This window comes from Heloderma suspectum, chromosome 8 (assembly GCF_057233095.1).
Source record: "Heloderma suspectum isolate Gila_16-S chromosome 8, 16-S_ref, whole genome shotgun sequence".
In the NCBI taxonomy this organism is placed as follows: Eukaryota; Metazoa; Chordata; class Lepidosauria; order Squamata; family Helodermatidae; genus Heloderma; species Heloderma suspectum.
Genome location: NC_139465.1, coordinates 24,537,655 through 24,558,211, shown reverse-complemented (window position 1 = coordinate 24,558,211; position 20,557 = coordinate 24,537,655). Strand labels below are relative to the sequence as shown.

The window sequence follows — 20,557 nt, the reverse complement described above, 5'->3', positions numbered from 1 at the left end:
AATGGGCAAGGTTTCAAGGTCTCCAGATCTCTTCTGATGGGCAATACAGTTGCTTTTCCTCCCATAATTAGATAAAGCTACTGATTCTCCAAGGGTGCAGGTGGAAAACTGTCAGCGAGGCAGATTTCGACATGTCTGAGCTGGGTTTTTATTGCTACGATAATGTTGAGAATTGAGATGTGTCTGTGTGGGGAGAAACGACATCAAACAAAATAATTGAAACTGATTAACATGGCAGATTCAACAACGTTGGGAGAAGGCAGGAATAAAAAACATCAATTACAAGGAGAAGTGGAAGGGAGAGATAAAAAGCTGCCAGCTGTCTAAGTCATGCCCACTGTGTGGAGAACGCATAGACGGATATACATGTGGGAATGCCTGCCACGTGTAGGCACTCATTGGCAATCTGATTTACCAGAAAAAAAAAAAGAAAGTGGAAAAGCAACCAATGGCCAACACAACCTTGGACAGCACATTGGGGGCACAAACCTTTTGGCCCCGAGGGCTGCATTTGGTGTTGGTTGGGGTCTTGCACATGTCTGCACATGCACACACACACTTCAAGGGCTACTGTGTCGGGATCACTGGGGAAGGGAGGAGGCTGCTGCTTCCTCCCTGCCCAAGCCACCTGTCATGAATCAGCACCCCGAACCATCATCCTCAGAGGCTTCTGACCCCTCATCCCCAGAAGACTCTCCGGAGTCAATAGGAGAAGACTCTCCCATGGAAAGACCTCGTGAGGCTTCCGTCTCCCCAGAACGCACTTTTCCAGAGGAACCCCAGGGAGACAGCCTCCCCGTGTCCCGAGGAGCTTGCATTTCTATGCTCAGACTCTGAGGACTCAGGTCATGAAGACACTAGCATGCCGCATCCACTCCCATGTTGTTGCAGCCTGAGGTTGTTGAAACAGATCAGATCGCTTTAAGGATCAAAGTCTCAGCCAGTGTAGAGGTGGACCTAAGCAGCCGCTAACTTGCTATTGAAGCTTCAGAGTTGCTCTAGCCTTCCTTGGAGCAACATGCAGGCAACCCTTGAAGCTTTCCATGGTGCTGATACTTGTCTGCCTTGCTTCTTGAGAAACCTGACCCCTGCTCACGATCTGATCCGTGGCAGAACCCTGCAACTCAACAGCATCATCAGAAGGAGGTTCCAGCCTAGTCACTGCTTTCCCACTGCTGTTAGCAGCAGTAAAGCAGCGATTTGGGCTCCTTCAGGGTTTTGTGGGGGAAGGGAGCAGCAAGCTGCAGCCTACTCCTCACCTGAGCCAGCTGGATGTGACTGCTACTTTACTACCAGTATTAGTGGTAGTAATGCATTGATCTGAGCTACTTCAGGGTCATGGGGGAGGGAGGATGAAACCTCCTCACTGTTTTGTGCCCCAAACCTTGGTTGCCACTGCCATTAACACTACGGTGTTGTGTTTTTGCAGTGGTGGTTTTTATGGTGGCAGCTGGGTCTTGGGGGATGCACAACATGACTTGAGGGCTATAGGTTGTGCACCCCTGACCTAGCTATAGGGTAAGAATCCTCCAAATGGAGGCACCCTAAGAATACTTTGTATGAAACTTCAGCAGGGGTGAAGTGGCCCTCCAGGTGTTTCGGCCTACAACTCCCACCATTGGCTATGCTGGCTAGTGCTTATGGGAGTTGTAGGCTAAAACATCTGGTGGGTCACAAGCCACCCACCCCTGCATTTATACCAATAGTCAAGACATCTGTGGGAGAAGTTTAAACAACTGCAATTGGGGAGAGGAGGTGAAGTAAAATTGCCCTTCCCTTCCCTTCCACTGGGATTTCCTGCATCTGTATAGGAGGGGGGAAAGTTTTTGCCCTGACGTCAACCAGGTCTCTGGTTCCCAAAGTGAAAGGTGTTCCTTTTAATGAGAGGAAACTGAGAAGAAATACTAATATATTGTTACATGCTTCCCGCTTCCCAGGACAGTAAGTAGCTCCAGAGGCACCAGGTTTGGTTTTCTTTGGAAGAGGAGATCACTGGGCTTATTTACAAATATCTGGGTTGTTCTTTTCACACACAAAGACCTCATTTATGCTGTCCTAGCTAGGCTGGGAAAGTTGCCACTTTCCCATAATCTCTTCCACTGAGAAAATATCAACCACTCCTCTTGAACGATTAGCCAGCAATCTCTGTAAGAAAAAGGAAGGTAACATAATGCAGGAAGCTTAAAAGGGAAGGTAATATAATGTAGTATAAGAAAAATGGTGTGTTGGTTTTTGTTTGGGGGGTTTGTTTGTTTGTTGGCAGACACAGAGCAGCCCATAATCTTTAACACGAGCCCTGACAACTTCCATCAAGTTTGTTAGCGAACTTCAGTTCTGAAATGCAACTTCTGTGTGTCTATCAGGACCTGGCTTTGGGTTGTCCTGGGCTGGCCCCTTCCGAACAGCTGTTTTGGGGCCATTTTACACATCTCACTTTGCAAGGAGCTGCAGCTGATCGTAGTTCCATGTCCGCACCAGCCCGGCAGCGGCTGGAGGCCCCGCTGCGGGTTGGCCTGGCCGGCGGCTCTGCGACCTGACCGCGGAGCCAGCTGGGCAGGATTCCGGGGGGAGGAACAGATCACCTCCCCCCACCTGCGGAACCCGGTGGAGCCAGGAAAGTGGGGTTTCGTACACCCCTATGACCATGACAAATACGATACACGTATTCATAAAGTACATTTTAAAGCATCTTGGCTGTACATCTAAAAATATAATGGCTGAAGGGGACCTTAGAAACCCCTGAAAACTGCAGCAAGGCACAACCGGAGCTCGAAACTCCTGCTTGGTCCAAAGGGCCCCTAAAAGCCTGCACAGACTCCTGGCTTTCAGGCAGCTTCTCTCTCTTGTCTAAAACATCTTCATTGCCTTCTACCAACTCCCCTCCCAAGCTAGGCAACAAGAAATCCTTCACCAGCCTTAGGCAGTGCTTCTAGGAACTACACAATAAACCCCACTTCTTTCTTTGTCATGCCATGAGCAGTTGGGTGGCACTGGAACATAAATAATGACCATTGGTCTATTTGGCTCTTTATTGACTGGCAGAAGCTCTGCAGGTTTTCAAACCAGGGTTTTCCCCCAGCCCTATCTGGAAATGCCAGGAATTGAACCTGGGACCTTTTGCAAGCAGGGCATGCGCACTACCCTGAGCTACAGCCCTTCCACTGTTGCCAGACATGGAACTTGAGCAGACATTGGAACAAAGCGGATTATGCACTGACATGCTTTGGGGACCTGTGGGGCACTGTGCCATTGCCAGATGGAGGTTCTAAGCTGACACATGATCCCAGCAGCTTAAATAAGCAGAATTTCCAGAGTGATAAAGGGAGCAGTGTCCATGAAAGTTTATGCCAGAATAGATGTGTTAGTCCTTAAGGTGCCACAAGATTCTTTGTTGTTCATAGGGCAGTTTTAGGAGGTAGGACAGGCTCATGAGAGAGCCCAGCTCTGTGAGTGCAAGAGGGAACCCAGCCAACAAAGCTCTCTTGTTCAGGGAAATGATACATCATGTGCAACATTTTATTGCAGATCTCTCTTGTAACTAGATGGCTCAAAGTACAGATCCAGGTTCAGTAGATGGGATGCCCTAGAACCAATAGCTGGTGATTATTTGGGTTGCAGACCAGAAGCTAAACTGTAGCATGAATGGAGCTTTCAAGTACGCAGGTATTACCTTCCCCCAGGACTTGACAGTTGTCTCCAATGCTTTACATACATGCCATTACAAGTTTCTTTAGGCCTCTAGACAGAGCTGCCTGCAAAGATATCATCAACCAGCCCCTTCCACCGGTGTTTATTCCTTATTAGTTCTGGCTCATATTCCAGAACTAATCTTTTAGCAAAGGTACAAGAAAGCTTTTCCTGGGACTGGCCTACAACTCACAAAAAATGCATACTATATAATATTCTCTAATATTTCTATTACAGAAATACATTGAAATATGAGGATTTCATACCTCCCATCCAGATAAGAAGGCATAGTCTGTAAACATAATTCCATAAATGCTTGTCTCAACTAAGATTAAGTCAAGGAAGTAAGATAATGAGAGAGTTATAAAGATGGTACCACCCACTACATCATGTTTGTTGAATCATTTCTAAATCTTTATTAGCATCCAGTAAATTTAAACAGTCTTTAATTTTGACTTTTGATTAACTTAAATATACGAAATCCAGTGGAAGAAAAAATTGGGCCAGTCTTTCAGAAAAGAAAGAACCCACCCTTCCTTCTCTATTCAAGATAGCAAAGTTTGGCCAAATAATGGTTAAGCATATCAACCAATCCTTTCAAATAAAAGAAAATGGCCTTGTGTCAGGATGCAGGGCTCCAATCCCCCCCCCCTCTCCTCAGGGGCAGAGACCTCTGACGGGCAGCCTCACAAACCCCTCTTTCCCAAAACACATGAAGAACTGGGAGGAAGTTCTATGACCATGCTTAGATTCTGAGGACTCTAGCTTTGATGCCACCACTACACTGCAGTATCTCCGCATTCTCATAGTCAAAGGCTTCTAGTGCAAGAAAGTTGCCTTTAAATGAGAAGGCCTTATTCGGGGAGTGGGGCAGGGGCTGAGTTAACAACCTAGAGGGAGCCAAAACCCTACTTAAGGCTCATTCAGAGTCTCCTAGTTGTTGGAGCAACATACAAGTTAAGCTTGTCTGGCTACCAGCCCCACTTGAAACTCTCTGCGGTGCTTTCCATTTCTTTGTTCTGTGTATACTAGACCTGTTCTTGGACCTGGCTAACTATGCTTCTGGAATGTTCTGTCTTTGGGGCTCTCCATGTTGCTATTCATTTGTTGTTCTGCCTATCTAAGACCTGACCTTGGACTGCTCTGACCACGCTTCTGGAACTTCTCTTCTGCCAGTTCTTTAGCAGTGTTCCAAATGACCTAGACCCTTTCTTCAGCAAGGGTCTGCTAGTCAAAACAGAATACCTTGTTCATTCTATTAGAAACTGATGGTAACCCCACCTCAACACAAAGACCAGCTGCCATATTAGGAGGAAGGGCTAATAACTTTTGGCATCCATGATCTATGTGGATCACAGATTGGGGTCCTGGTGTGTGTGTGGGGTAGAGAGGCTTTAACCTCCCTGTCTGCAATGTACATTACAACTGGATCACTTCTTGGCAATGTAAATTGCAGGCATGGGGCCTCTGATTTATTTCTGTTCATAAATTGGAGTAAAAATGGTAAATGTGTAAATTTTTTAGCACTTTTTGACTTGCTGTATTTGTGGCTATTTTTATCAGATTGGTTTGAAATTTGGCACACCTGCAGACATCATGAAGATCAGGGTCCCCGAACATGACCTGAAACAGCACCCACAAAGTTTTCCACTCCCTTCCCTCTTCAAAAATGTATTTTTAATAAAAACATTGAAAACATTAAGCTGCCAGATTCTCCTCGTTCCTGAACCTGCCACTGTTTAGCAGGCAGGAAGAGAAAGGAAGAGCTGCTTCTTGGTACTGCCCAATCTTCTTCTACTCCCACAGACCTTTCCCCCTGTTGTGCTCTCTCTCTCTCCTGTGTCTCTTTCAGCCTCTAGTCTCCCCCGAGTCCTTTTACCTTGGTATTTCTCTCCCTTCCCCATCCCTAGCCTTGCTCTTTCCCTTTCACCCCCTTCTTGCTATTTCTCCCCAATCTCATCCTCTAGCTTCACTACTTCTCTCCCACACCCCTTCACCGCAGTGTTTCTCCCACTCTTACAGCCTTCCTCTTCCTCTCACTACTTCCGCTCTCTCCCAGCCCCTTGCTCTTTTTCTCTCCCTTCCTGTCTCTCTCACACAAAGAGCACCATCTCAGATGGGGGCTCTGGTGGCAGAGGAGGAAGTAGAAGCGCCGGGTGGGGAATGGAGTGGCTGAGCCTGTGTTCCAGGCAAGGAAAATGTTTTCTTTCCTTTGGGGGCTGGGGTGTCTCTGTGTGTTTATGGACGGGATGAATAGAGCAATCCTATGTGGGCCTGCTCAGAAGTAAGTCCCACTGAGTTCCATGTAAGCATGCCTAGGATTGCAACATTAGAAAGGAAGGGAGGAAGGAAGGAAGGGATAGTTAAGGAATTGGTGTGTGTGAGAGAGAGAGAGAGAGAGAGAGAGAGAGAGAGAGCGGGGTGGTGGTGGTGGAAGTGGGTGGATGGATGGATCTTGAGAATTGTCTCTCAGCCTCACTAATTTGCCATCTATGAAATGGTTATTTTGTCAAGCTTCTGTGGGGTTGAATACGTGGCTTGGCTTTGGAGTTCACACTCTTCCTCTTCTTGTATTCCATTTCTTGGGTGAATTACCTGTTCTTTGACTAGCTAGGCTCCCATGGCAATCATTATGTGACTAGAATCATAGATTCATAGGGTTGGAAGGGGCTTATAAGACCATTGAGTCCAACACCCTGCTCAATGCAGGAAACCTGATTTCCAGGTGGTCTCCCATCCAAGTGCTAACCAGGGCTGACCCAGCTTAGCTTCCAAGATCAGACAAGATTGGGCGCATCCAGCCCTTTGCTCATATCCTCTGTGGAATCCATTTTGTGGTGGTGCCTAGACCAGTTTCCCAAATTCCCAAATCTGTTCATGGGTCCAAAAAGGTTGGGGGCCCCTGGCAAAGATCACGAATGCCAAGCTTCAGGTTATTAGCTCAACAATATTCGATTGTATAAGCAATCAAATATTGAGGTGTATAATGAAAGACACCCCTTTTTTTTTTTTGCTACTCGCCTTAACTAAAGGGGCATGACTGTGCCACTTTAATAAGAGAAGCATTGTGCAATAGAATGGTTATGTAAGGTCCATATTCTGGGTTGTTTAGCAAACACCATGATTTTGATTTTATCATCATTAACTTTAAGAAATTCAGTTCTACATCCCATTTTTTAAAAAATGATCTCTACCTCCCTATTTGCATAAGGACTAGCAAGACCACACTGAGTTTGCTTGATTAAATATTCTTTAACTAAATGAAACTTTATCCTTTGCCAACTCTAAAAAGTGGCAGCAGGGCTCAACAAGAACCTGAACCCATCCACCCACCTGAATGTCACATAGAAAGCCTGCACAAATCCATTGCTTGCAAGCATTTTCTCTCTTTTTCACTCTGTTCTCAATTACTCTTTGCACTCTGAGCTGACAGAGGGCCAGGCAGCTTATGCAAGCCGGGGTGGAGGAGCCTGGGGCCAGATTTTGCTGAGATTTCCTGTCAAAAGGTCTTGTTTGGGCTGGCAAGAGAGATGGCCATGCTGAATGTGCGCAGCATCCTGGTGACCGGGTCCAACCGGGGCATTGGCTTGGAGCTGGTCAGGCAGCTGGTTAAGAAAAACAATGGGCCAGAATGGATCTTTGCCTCCTGCCAGGACCCAAAAGGACCAGGTACCCAGGTGAGCCCCAGGATGGAGTCAGCTTTGTTTTAGGATGGGCGCTTAAACAAGGGTATTTTCCCTGGTGCCAAGGTAATATGGGGGCAATCTTACATGTCCTTTTACCTTCCACTTTCCAAGGCAGGTTTTGTACTTTGGGGACATTTCAGCAGCTGTTCACTTAAGCATTGATTAGTTATGTGCCTTGATCACAGATTAGTTATGTGCCTTGATCTTATGTTACATGGATTATTTTATGTTACATGGATTAGTTATGTGCCTTGATCTTATGATACATGGATTATTTTATGATACATGGATTAGTTATGTGCCTTGATCTTTCTTTGCAGAATTAGGGAGGAATGAAGAGAAAAGAGGTTGATTTCTCCCACTCACTGATCTGAAGAGCTTTAAAGGGAGAAGCAATTATCTTATTGGGTGTTGGAAATTATGAGAATAAATCAGTTTATATATTTTGAAATGCAGAACATGGGATTAATATAATTAAGTAGGAAATCATCTTGAGGTCAATGAGACTTACTTCTGGGTCAAAGTGCTTAGGATCGCAAAGTCTGTTCTTATTAAAATGCATCGGAAGAATGGGAGAAAACACTCCTCAGCTTGTCAAAGGGGTAACTGACCTGTATTAATTGACTATGAGGACATAACCTAAAGAATAATCTCTGGTTCTCATCTGATTGTGAAGACAGGACCAGTGTATTCCCTACATACTTTTTCCTGTAGGAAATATAGTTGCATAACCTTGTACACTCCCTGAGTTCCTCACTTAGAGCAGGACTGTTTACAAAATCAGTGTTCAAGCTGGGATACATTATGCAGGGCACTTTTGCTCTGGCACAACAATGCAACAATTGCCTCCCCAGATGAGTAAACCACGTCTGTTTTAACTTCCTCCCGCCTTCCCTGTCTCATCTCCAACAATCCTCTCTCCAGGACCTGCTGTTCCATCCTAAGTCTCCGGTTTTCATATATTTCAGGAATTGAGGAATTTGGCTGCTGAACACCAGGGAACAGAGATCATCCCATTGGGTATGTGCCTCCTAAATTGATGTGGGGAATAATTGAGATTCAAGGACCTTTCACAAAATGTAGTTATTTAACTAAAATTATTTTTAAGCTGCCTCTCTCAAAAGATTACTTTTTTTTTTTTTTGCAGATTAAGGTTTCAGTCCTACCCATTCTTACTCAGGAGAAAGCTCCATTGAACTCAGTGGGGCTTACTTCTGAAGAGACGTGGGGCTCCTTCACACGGAGCTTTTATCCTGCGATTGAGATTGCTGCTTCACAGAAGTTTGTGGGCTCTTTACATGATGCTGTGATCCTGCTGTGACCCTCTAGGGCATCCTCTGCCCTAAATGCCCTTTGTTCCATTTTTAAATAGATCACAGATAATGAGCTGTTGTGTTCTGCTTCAGTTTCCTCTGTGAAAAGAGTTAAAGTGGCAAGACTCAGATACGAGGAGAAGGAGGGGGGAAGAGGAGGGGGAAAGGAAGCACGTATAAAGGGAGTCAGTTGTGATCCTGCATTTAAAATGGAAGCAGAAAGCCCCATTTTAAATGCAGGATTTTAGGCTGGTGTAGAGATGCCCATGTACAAGATTGCACTATAAATGTCTATTGGTAAAGGATATTTAATGTAAAGGATATTTAAGGACAACATTCTCTTGTGAAAAGTTGCTAGAAGGTCTCCTGGTGGAGACAGTCCCTTTTCAGATGTCTGTGGTTGTTACTCGATATAATGTGGCAGCATAGATCAACTTTTCACAACAAACCTGCTCTTTTTTTTTTTAAGTGCCATATTTACACCATATATGGACTGATCATTTTCAGATATGAAGGCATGTGATATTGAGCACATATACTCACGCACACCTGATTGGCGCAATACACAATGAACTTGCATATGTGTGAATGTGCAAGTGATGGAAATAATGTTTCTATTTCATTATGATATAATACATACTCTTATATGGCAGAAGATGATATGAACACAGTTCATAAAATCACTAAAAACACCAGGATAGCTCTGAAGAACCATTCAGCTAGTATATTTTTAAAGAAATGTTGGACACAATACACACATCTGTGTTAGCTACATATACAACTGCTCAGAGAAATAAAGTAGAAATTTGGGCATAGGTTTTTAAAAAGTGATACTAATTTTTAATTTAACAAATATCTGTGCTGAAGAATTGTTTCAGATTCTTGAACTTCAGGTTTTCAAGCATTCTCCCTCATGACAGCACAATGCAGTGCAGGGAAAGTTAGCATTTTTGCAGTTACTGCACTTCTAACATACTTTTGTGCAGATGCAAGAGAGCAGGAAAGATAATGCTCAATGGGAGTTTTCACACAGCCTCCCTTGCTTTTCAAATGAGGCCCTCCAATCAGATTCACTGCAGCAGAAGTTGGGTCTACCTATATAAGGAGGCATGCTTGCGAGGGAGCCAGCTCTCCGAGCGCGAGGAGCCCCAGTGACGAAGCATCAGCAAACAAGCGAGTTAAGCAACTGTGCCAGTTTAGCAACAGGGCAAGGAAGCCATGGCAGTGAACTCTTCTCTCCCTACTCCGTACTCACAGTAAGTAACTGAAAATCAATAACTATAAATAATTTCCCCAACTTCTCATAGTAAACAACCATGTTTTCCAGGGAAAACACACCCAAATAATAAAAAAACAGTTATGAAAGTAGAAAGCCAGCAGTGTGGAGGGGGCTATCCAGGGTATTGCACTGAGTGCCACATGTACAACTATCTACCTGCTGGACAGAAGTCATGGTGTGTGCTCGGCGTAATGAGCTCCTGGCTCTCAGGGGAAGAAATGCGTTCCCTTGAGGCCCAGGTTGCTGACCTGGAGAAGCTAAGAGAGGCAGAGAGGTTGGTGGATGAGACCTTCAGGGACCCATTAGCTGTGTCCTGCTCCCAGGGTGACAGCTCCTCTGTTGTCATGGTGAATGCGGGTCTCGGGGAAGGAGGGCGTCATTCTGAGGAAGAGGGAAATGATCCCTTAGAAGGGACCCAGTCCTCAGAAGATAAACAAATATCCTCTTGGGCCGAGGATGTGCCTCTGGGGGGAGGGGGGCTTGTGGTAGTGGGAGATTCGATCATTAGACACATAGACAGCTGGGTTTGTGATGGGCGTGTAGACTGCATGGTGAATTGCCTGCCTGGTGTGAAGGTTGCGGAGGTCACGCGTCGTCTAGTTAGCCTAGTAGATAGTGCTGGGGTGGAGTCAGTGGTCGTGGTCCATGTTGGTACCAACGATGTGGGGAAATGTAGTCGTGAGGTCCTGGAAGCCAAATTTAGGTTGCTAGGTAGGAGGTTGAGATCCAGGACCACCAAGGTGGCTTTCTCAGAAATGCTACCTGTTGTATGTGGAGGGCCAGCTAGACAGGCGAAGCTGAGGAGTCTCAATGTGTGGATGAGATGGTGGTGCAGAGAGGAGGGGTTCAGATTTGTTAGGCACTGGGGAATGTTTTGGGACAAGCCAGGCCTGTACAAGGGGGATGGGCTCCACTTGAACCAAAATGGAACCAGACAGCTGGCACTAAACTTAAAAAGGGTGGCGGAGCAGCTTTTAAACTAAACCCTGGGGAGCTGGGAAACATCCAGCTCGGGTTAAACCATCCCTAGGGGATGAAAATGAAAATGTTTTTGATTGCCCAAAGGTAGAAGGGGAGGAAATAGGCCAGGAGCACATCGTAGAACATGATAGCCAATCAAAGGGGCCAACATCCCATAGCAAAAGATGCACATGCCAGAGGCATCTGGGGAAGGACACTGTGTATAGGTGTGTCTTTGCAAATGCTAGAAGCCTCTGTGCCAAAATGGGAGAGTTGGAGTGCTTGATTTTAAAGGAAAACCTGGATATAGTGGGCATTACAGAAACCTGAGGGAGCGGAGAGAACCAGTGGGATGCGGTCATCTCTGGATATAAACTCTATCGGAAGGACAGGGAAGGGTGTACTGGGGGAGGTGTTGCCCTGTACGTCAAAGAAGGCATAGTGTTGAGTGGACTAGAACATCTAAAACTGATAGGCTCTTCCACAGAAGCTCTGTGGTTGACAGTACCGGGCTCCAAAACTAATTTAGTTCTAGGAACATGCTATCGTCCCTCAGACCAGAATGCTCAGAGTGACCTTGAGATGGAAAACAAAATCAGGGAGTCTTCCAAACAAGGAAGTGTTGTGATAATGGGCGACTTCAATTACTCCCACCTTGATTGGATAAATGCATGTTCCAGCCATGACAAAGAGGTTACATTTCTTGATGCCCTAAATGATTATGCCCTAGAACAGTTGGTCATGGAACTGACCAGAGGTTCTGGCATGTTAAATTAAACCTTGAATTTAATCCTAAGTGGTGTCACCCAGAACCAAGTATGAGATGTAAGTGTTGTTGAACCAATTGGAAACAGTGATCACAGTGCTATCAGATTTAATATATATTTAAGTGGGAAATTGCCCAGGAAGTCCAACACAGTCACATTTGACATCAAAAGAGGAAACTTCTCTAAAATGAGGGAACTGGTGAAAAGGAAGTTAAAAGGGGGAGTCAAGAGAATTAAACCCCTTCAAAAAGCTTGGAGACTACTCAAAACCACAATAATAGAAGCCCAGCTAAAATGTATACCACTTGGAGATTCTTTGGAGTGCACAAACGGTCACTTGGTCAAGATCCTGGTGGATGGATGGCATGCTGCCATCACTGGGGCATTAGACCATGTGGCTTCGAAACACCCTCTCCCCCCGAACAGAGCTCAGTCTGCAGCATGGTTCACCCCATGGTTGCGAGCTCTGAAGCTGGAGGTGAGAAGGCTAGAGTGCCGGTGGTGGAAATCTCACTCCAAAGATAATCGGACACGGGTTAGAGCTGTAGCTTCAGCCTACCATGAGGTGATAAGAGCAGCAAAAATGAATTTTTATGCCGCCTCTATCGCATCTGCAACCCAGGAGGCTGTTCTAAGTGGTCTGGAATGTGGTCAGTCCAGTTGTTCCGGAACCAGTGGAGCATTCTAAGGCCTCCTGTGATGAGTTTGCAAAGCACTTTGCAGATAAAATTGACTGGATCAGGAGTGCTATTCTGTGCGCTGTGGATACAGTTAGTGAACAAGGGGCGGCCAGTGGCAGACTGGTTGTGTGGGATCGGTTCCAGCTTCTTCCTTCAGAGGAAGTGGACAAGGTGCTTTCATCTTAAGGCCAACCACCTGCTTACTCGATCCTTGCCCATCTTGGCTCATTATAAGCTGCAGAGAGAGATTGAGGGAGGAGATCAAGGCAGTGGTGAATGCCTGCCTTGAGGAGGGAGTGATACCATCAGTCCTCAAGAAGGCGGTGATAAGGCCACTGTTAAAGAAGCCCTCCTTGGATCCCCAAGACTTGAACAACTTTCGCCTGGTCTTGAACCTGCCATTTGGGGGCAAGGTGATTGAGCAGGTAGTGGCTTTGCAATTGCAGGCACACTCGGGAGAAGCTGATTATCTGGATACATTTCAGTTGGGCTTCAGGCCTGGGCATGGGACAGAAACGGCCTTGGTCGCCTTGGTGGATGATATGGGTAGAGCTCTGGATAGGGGCAAATGCTCCTTCCTTCTTCTCCTCAATCTCTCAGTGGCTTTTGATACCGTCGACCATGGTATCCTCCTGGACCGCCTGGAGGGGTTGGGCATAGGGGACACTGTATTACGGTGGTTCCGTTCCTTCCTCTCTGGCATGTACCAGAAGGTAGTTCTGGGGGAGGAGACTTCAGACCCTTGGCTGCTCACTTGCGGGGTGCCACAGGGTTCTGTTCTCTCCCCAGTGTTATTTAACATCTATATGAAGCCACCGAGGGCTATCATCAGGAGTGTCACAAATATGTGGATGACATGCAACTCTACCTCTCATTTAAATCCTCACCAAGGGTGGCTGTAGAACCCCTGTCCAAGTGTCTGGAGTCAGTGAGCAGCTGGATGGAAAGGACGAAGCTGAAACTGAACCCCAACAAAACTGAAGTACCTTTTGTGGGAGACAAGGGGAGGTTGGGTGATGTTGACCTAGTGTTTAATGGGGTGTGGCTACCCCTGAAGGACCAGGTCCACAGTCTGGGGGTCATTTTAGACTCCCAGCTGTCCATGGAGGCTCAGGTGTCAACCGTGACCCAGGCAGCTCTGTACCAACTCCATCTGATACAGCGGCTGCACCCCTATCTCCCTAACCATCTGCTCCCATCAGTAGTTCATACCTTGGTCTCCTCTCACCTAGACTACTATAATGTGCTCTATGTGGAGTTACCCTTGAAGACAGTTCAGAAGTTGCAGCTGGTGCAGAATGTGGCGGCCCGCCTGATTAAAGGCAGCTGTCGGTGAGACCACATCACTCCAGTGCTGAAGGAGTTGCACTGGTTACCAGTTGTTTTTCGGGCCCAATTCAAGATGTTGGCATTGACCTTTAAAACTCTATATGGTTCTGGCCTAGTCTATCTTAAGGAGGACCCCCACAACACCGTGGACACTGCTCAATGAGATCGGCCTAGGTAGGCCTTCTGTCTGTCCCATCAACCTGGACAGCTAGGCTGGTGATGACTAGGGAGAGGGCCTTTTCTGTGGTGGCCCCCACTCTGTGGAATTCCCTCCCTAGTAACCTCTGCCATGCCCCCTCTTTGATGAGCTTCCACCAGGCTTTAAAAACCTGGCTGTTCAGGTGGGTATTTGAGGTGGGTTAGGGCTTTTTTTAGAGCAGTGTTGTTTTATTATGTTTTGTTGTTGTTCAGTTGATTATGTAAATTTGTTATTAATATTGTACACCGCCTAGAGTGGCTGGGTAGCCGGCCAGATGGGCAGCTAATAAAACAAACAAACAAACAAACAAACAAAAAAAGGTCGCATCATGGTTAACAAGCAGTATTAAAGGAGCTATTAGAGAAAAGAGAGCTTCCTTCAGAAAATAGAAGTCTTGCCCAAGTGAGGAAAACAAAAGGGAGCACAAGCTTGCACAAAGGCGATGCAAGCAGACAATAAGAGATGCAAAAAAGCATTTTGAAGAGCATATTGCTAACAAAGTCAAGGCCAACAATAAAAAAATCATTAAATATATCAGAAGCAGAAAACCAGCTAGGGAGGCCATTGGATGACAATGGAGTTAAACAAGTACTGAAGGAGGACAAGGAGATTGCAGAGAAGCTGAATGAATTATTTTAATCTATCTTCACTGCAGAAGATATAGGACAGATACCTGTGTCTGAACTGATGTTTTCAGGAAGGGAGTCTGAAGAACTGAGGCAAATACTGGTGGCAAAAGATGAAGTTCTCAAGCTTATTGATAAATTGAAAGCAAATAAATCACCAGGCCCAGATGATATCTATCCTAGAGTTCTCAAAGAACTCAAATATGAAATTGCTGATCTTCTAACCAAAGTATGCAACATGTGCCTAAGACCAGCCCCTATACCAATGTAACACCAATTTTCAAAAAGGAATCCAGGGGGGATCTGGGAAATTACAGGCCAGTTAGCTTAACGTCTGTTCTGGGTAAATTGGTTGAAAGCATTATTAAAGATAAAATTAGTAAGCATATAGAAGGACAAGCTGTTCTGAAAAAGTATCAACACAGCTTCCACAAAGGTAAGTCCTGTCTCACTAACCTTTTAGAGTTCTTTGAGGGTGTCAATAAACAAGTAGACAGGGGTGATCTGGTAGACACTGTTTACTTGGACTTCCAAAAGGCTTTTGACAAAGCCCCTCACCAAAGACTCCTGAGCAAACTTAGCAGTCATGGAATAAAAGGACAGATCCTTTTATGGATCAGTAACTGGTTAAAGAACAGAAAGCAGAGGGTAGAAATAAATGGTAAATTCTCCCAATGGAAGGCATTAAATAGTGGGGTCCCACAGGGATCTGTATTAGGACCAATGCTTTTCAACCTGTTCATAAATGATCTGGAATTAGGAGTGAGCAGTGAAGTGGCCAAGTTTGCCAATGACACCAAAGTATTTAGGGTGGTTAAAAAAAAAGAAATTGTGGGGAGCTCCAAAAGGATCTCTCCCAACTGGGAGAATGGGCATCTAAATGGCAAATGCGGTTCAATGGAAGCAAGTGTGAAGTGATGCATATTGGGGCAAAAAATCCCAGCTTCAAGTATAGCCTGAAGGGATCTGAGCTAGCAGCGACCGACCAGGAAAGAAATCTTGGGGTTGTGGTGGACAGCTCAATAAAGATGTCAGCCCAGTGTGCAGCCACTGTAAAAAAAGGCAAACTCCATGTTAGGCATAATTAGAAAAGGAACTGAAAATAAAACTGCTGATATCATACTGCCCCTATACAAATCTGGGGTGCAGCCACACTTGGAACACTGTGTTCAGGTCTGGTCACCTAAAAAAATATATATTGTAGAGCTGGAAAAAGTGCAGAAAAGGGCAACTCAAATGATCAAGGGGCTGGAGCATCTCCCCTATGAGGGAAGGAAACAACAGCTGGGATTGTTTAGCTTGGAAAAAGGAGGGTAAGGGGAAACATGATAGAGGTCTACAGAATTATGCATGGTGTGGAGAATGCGGATAGGGAAACATTTTTCTCCCTCTCTCACAATACTAGAACCCAATGGGGTTGGTGGGAGATTCAGGACAGATAAAAGGAAGTGCTTCTTCACACAGCACATAGTCAAACTATGGAATTCGCTACCACAGGATGTAGTGATGGCCACCAATATGGATGGCTTGAAAAGCGGGCTAGACAAATTCCTGGAGGAGAAGGCTATCCATGGCTACTAGTCCTGATGGCCATGTGCTTCCTCCAGTACCAGAGACAGTGAGCCTATGTGCACCAGATGCTGGGGAACATGGGTGAGAGGGTGCTGTTGCGCTCATGCCCTGCTTGTGGCTTCCTGGTCGACAGCTGGTTGGCCACTGTGTGAACAGACTGCTGGACTAGATGGACCCTTGGTCTGATCCAGCATGGCTCTCCTTATGTTCACCTGTTGCACCGGGACTGGAAGTAGCTGTCATGCAGATGAGCTGCAGGAGTGCACTGGGTTGCCGCTGGCAAGTAACTGCTGGGCTCACATTTGTGCTCCCGCTATGGCCTTTCAACTGCTGAATAGATGCTCACGCCTCCCCACAGAATGTGCGGCTGCCCTTGATGCTTTCTTCTCCTTCTCCAGGCATTCCTGCCCTTGCTGAGGAAGGCAGCTCAGGAAAGCCCCCAGGGAGGCTGAGTTGCAGCAAAGCAGCCATCATCAACACGTCCAGTACAGCTGGCTCCATCACAACCGTCTTTCAGTGGCAGAATGGACAAATGATCTCCTACCGTTGTAGCAAGGTATGGACACATCGGTCATGTAAGGGCAAAGGACCGGCTGAGTTAACATCAGAGCTGGCTTTTCTTGTCTCACTTTTGGATGCCGACAAGGTTCTTGGAAAAGTCTATCCTACAACATGCTTTCTTGGTCCTTGCCCATCTTGGTTAATGACTTCAAGCCATTGTAGACTAGTCCATTTAGAGGTATGACACTATGCAGAGGGGCGCGTTCCCCCCACATTCCAGGAGGCATTCATCAGGCCCTACCTCAACCCCAGGCTCAGTTATTCCATTCCCCACCTGGTTCACTTACCTCCTCCTATGCCATCAGAACCCTCATCAGGGAAGGTGCTGTGTGTGTGTGTGAAGAATGAGAGAAGGGATTGAGAAGGGAGAGAAAAGGAATAAGGCCAGGGGCTGGGAAGGAGGGGGAAATAGTGAGAGAAAGAGCAAGACTCGCAATGAGAAAGGAGAAACAGCGAGGTAAAGAGGTGGGGAAGAGAAAGGGTGAGGCTAGAGGCTAGGAGTGGAGAGAGGGAGAGAGCGTGCACAAAGGGGAAAGCTTTGTGTTGGCAGAAGAGAGAAGGGAAGGGATTGAAAAGGAGCAAGACCAGAGGCTGGGAGGAGGAAGAAACAGTGAGATAAAGGAGTGAGGAGAAGAGAGAGAGCAAAGCTAGGGACTGGGAAGGAGAGGGAAATAGTGAGAGAAAGAACAAGGCTAGGAGCTAGGGGGAGGGAGAAACAGCGAGGTAAAGAGGTGGTGGAGAGAGGCAGCGAGGCTAGAAGCTGGGAGGGAGGTGAAAATAGCAAGGCAATGGGATAGAAGGGACAGAAAGAGGAAGGCTAGAAGCTGGGAGGGGGAGAAACTGCGAGGTAAAGAGGTGGGGAAGAGAAAAGCTGACTTTACACTAAAGAAAACCCCCGCAGTCCTCCCATTCTGGAGCTTTTCCCCATTTATCGTGGGCTCCCAGACAGTGACCATGTGACTGCTGAGAGGGGAAGCTTTTAATTTTCAAGGTTCCATAGAACCCGGTGAAACAGTGCCATGTAGTGGCTGTTTCAGTCACATTACATTCCAGCTTTTAAAAATGGTTCATTCGTTCCAGATCTTTTTGGAGCGAAAAAACCAGGAAATACCTCTGGATATGCCCTGGAGGTTAACGACATCATGAAAAGGACCTGGAAACTTCGGTGAGTATGCAATCTCAATAGCAGGATAAAAGCTCTGTGTGAAGGAGCCCAAGGAGTGAGGCTAGAGGCTAGGAGGGGAGAGACAGAGCGCATAAAGGGGGAAGCTTTGTGTTGACGGAAGATCGGACAGGGCCAGGAAGCAACTCTTAACTTCTCTGCTTGTCTGCCCAGCAGCTGATCAGTGGCAGGCCAGGAACAGGAAGGAGATCCTAGCGCCTCAACCCTCTTCAAGGTTTTTATTAAAAAGATATGTTTTGAAGGAGACAGGGAGTGGAGAGTTTCATGGGTGCTGTTGGAGGCCCACAGGGACAGTGCTGGGGACTGAGCTTGCTTACTAGGTTGGTTCCATGCTGCTGCAGTTACTAAAAGCCTGGCCACCCTAGCTGGCTCCTACCGCTGAAACCACTGACACCAGTACACTTGATCAGTCGCACCTTGGCCTCTTTTCCTACCTCCCATTGGGAGGAGTTCCACCAGCTTGTTCAGAGTAGGACAAACTCTGGAGTCCTAGGGGCACATCCAGACCCCCCTTTCTATGGTGTGTGTATGTGTGCAAATTTGTTCCCATTTTGACCTTTATTTGGTCAGAGCTCCAGCTACTTAGTGCAGCCTTCCTGCTTAACTAGTGGGAAGAACTGCGGCCGGGACCCTTGAGAACATGGGTGGGTTTGTCTAGAGCAGCGTATCTGGAAACAGTTTCTTTCCCTTTCCCAGAGCCAAATCATTGTTCTTTTTATTCTGTCCCATCCTGAATGGATGAACCTAATTATCTGGATCCATTTCAGTCTAGATTCAAGCCCCATTTGGAGACTGGACTTGCTTTGGGTACCCTGGCTGACTCCCTTCATATGGAATGTGACCCTCTTGATTATCCTAGATCTCTCAGTGATTGTTGATAACATCAAACACCGTATCCTTCAGGGCCATCTTTGGGGAGATCAAGTTAGAAGGCACCTCATCATGTGGTGGCTCTGGTCATTAATTAATTAATGATTAACAATTAATTGTTGTGAACCGCCCAGAGAGCTTCGGCTATTGGGCGGTATAGAAATGAAATAAATAAAATAAATTCCTGGAGGACCAGGTTCCAGAAGGTGGTCCTGGCATGTTACTGTAGTTTGAGATTTGTCAGAGAGGCCTTGTTCAGAATTCCAGCTGATTCTTTGTTTGCATGTTCATGAAATAGTAAAGCATACATCGATGGCTTTTCTGAAGTGTAAGTTTGCTTATATGGTGGTGGCAGTGTTGTTGTTATTTAGAGGCAAACTCTATTTTCTGCAGTGACTAGCTTTTTTCAGGGCTATGTGTACTTTTCACTGACAAACTTAATAAAAGTAATCTGCGGTGAGAGCATTAAATAGCATCTCTTAAACCCACAACACCTTTTTTTTTTTTTTTTACCTGCTGCCATTCTGAGATGCATCCTTCACCTTTCCCCCTCTGGTTTGTCTCCTCTCCAGGCTGCACTGACATGCTGACACGGTGCCAGTGCCTGGGGTTTGCCAAAGACCGGATCCTGTGCATTGCATTGCATCCAGGGTGGGTGCAGACAGACATGGGCATCACTGTGGTAAGTGACTCATAGAGGCCATCAAATGGATTTAACTACTAAGGCTTCCACCTAAATTAATAAACTCTTTGATAGTTCAAATTTGTTGAAATACCTTCTCTAAGTCAAAAACGATAAGAAGCACATTGTTAGGTGTGCTGATGCCCATTTTTAATTTCAGCTCTGTGCTGAATCCTGGTTGGATCCCTAACCCTGGCCAGACAGATGTTCCATGGAGCTCATGACCATCCTGTGCTATTTGTCCCCCGAGGTATACATGGAGTTACTATACTTAGCTATTGTGGTTGATAGCTGTCGATAGACATAAACCTCATGAATCTGCCAAATCCTTAAGCAAAATCTATGCATGTAGCCGCCAGGACATCTTTGGGCAGTGAATTCCACAATTTAATTATACCCCGCTTGAAAAAATGCTTTGTTTCTCAAATGCATATGTTAGCTCTTTCACCATCCCATTCTATATCAATTACAAAGATTCAGTACAAGACCAGATTGGACTAAATTAAAGACGATATCCTTGCTCAATTGCATGACTTCCAAATGTGTTCAGCGTTAACCAGGCATTTGGCAGCATATGATGAGTTTTAATCGGTCCTGGATTGTCTTATGGTTGTGGTTGTTTGCCTGAAGTTGCTTGTTTGAAGTTGTTTAGATATACAGTATGTTCTCCTGTGTATATTGTCTGTTTGTATGCTTTTTTAAAAAAAATGTAAATGGCTTTTAACTTTTGTATACTGTATTTTTAATGTTTTTAAACTTTTTAAACTGTCCAGACAGCTTTGGCTATTGGGCGGTATAGAAATGTTAATAATAATAATAACAGCAACAACAACAACCATAAGAAGCCAACCACCCCAACAACCCACCCTGGCTGGGTTTGCATGTAATGACCAGCTACTGTGTGCCCCCACTGTGCCCTGATTATTCAAAATGGGGCTGCTGCAGCAACAAGAAGCCCTGCAGGGAAATTCCACCATGGTGGGCTGGCTTCTTGTTACATGCAAACTGGACCACAGTGTGAAGGAGAAGTACTTCCTTTTCTCTGTATGGAATCTCCTGCCAATCAATTTCATCAGATAACCCGGCATTCTAGTATTATGAGCGAGGGAGAAAAAACACTTAATATCCATGGCCGCCACACTATGCATAATTGTATAGATCAT

General features: G+C 45.9%; 2 protein-coding genes across 3 annotated transcripts in view; both read left to right on the top strand.

Annotated features, from left to right (window-relative positions):
* The first annotated feature begins 7,031 nt into the window (after positions 1 to 7,031).
* On the top strand, positions 7,032 to 18,011 carry LOC146338943 (uncharacterized). Its single transcript, XM_084813151.1, has 4 exons — positions 7,032 to 7,364; positions 8,342 to 8,393; positions 16,497 to 16,654; positions 17,740 to 18,011. The coding sequence occupies exons 1-4, from the start codon at positions 7,218 to 7,220 to the stop codon at positions 17,803 to 17,805; spliced, it is 423 nt and encodes a 140-aa protein (XP_084669277.1). The 5' UTR covers positions 7,032 to 7,217; the 3' UTR covers positions 17,806 to 18,011.
* Positions 16,902 to 20,557, top strand: part of LOC146338942 (uncharacterized) — a 28,960-nt gene continuing 25,304 nt past the window's right edge. The window contains exons 1-2 of one of the 2 annotated variants that reach the window (XM_084813130.1): positions 16,902 to 17,824; positions 19,285 to 19,394. In XM_084813130.1, the coding sequence (XP_084669256.1) occupies positions 19,296 to 19,394 (99 nt within the window). In that variant the 5' untranslated portion in view covers positions 16,902 to 17,824; positions 19,285 to 19,295. Of the gene's footprint in view, positions 17,825 to 19,167; positions 19,395 to 20,557 lie in introns of those variants that run through there. The other variant, XM_084813128.1, reaches the window with a different exon arrangement.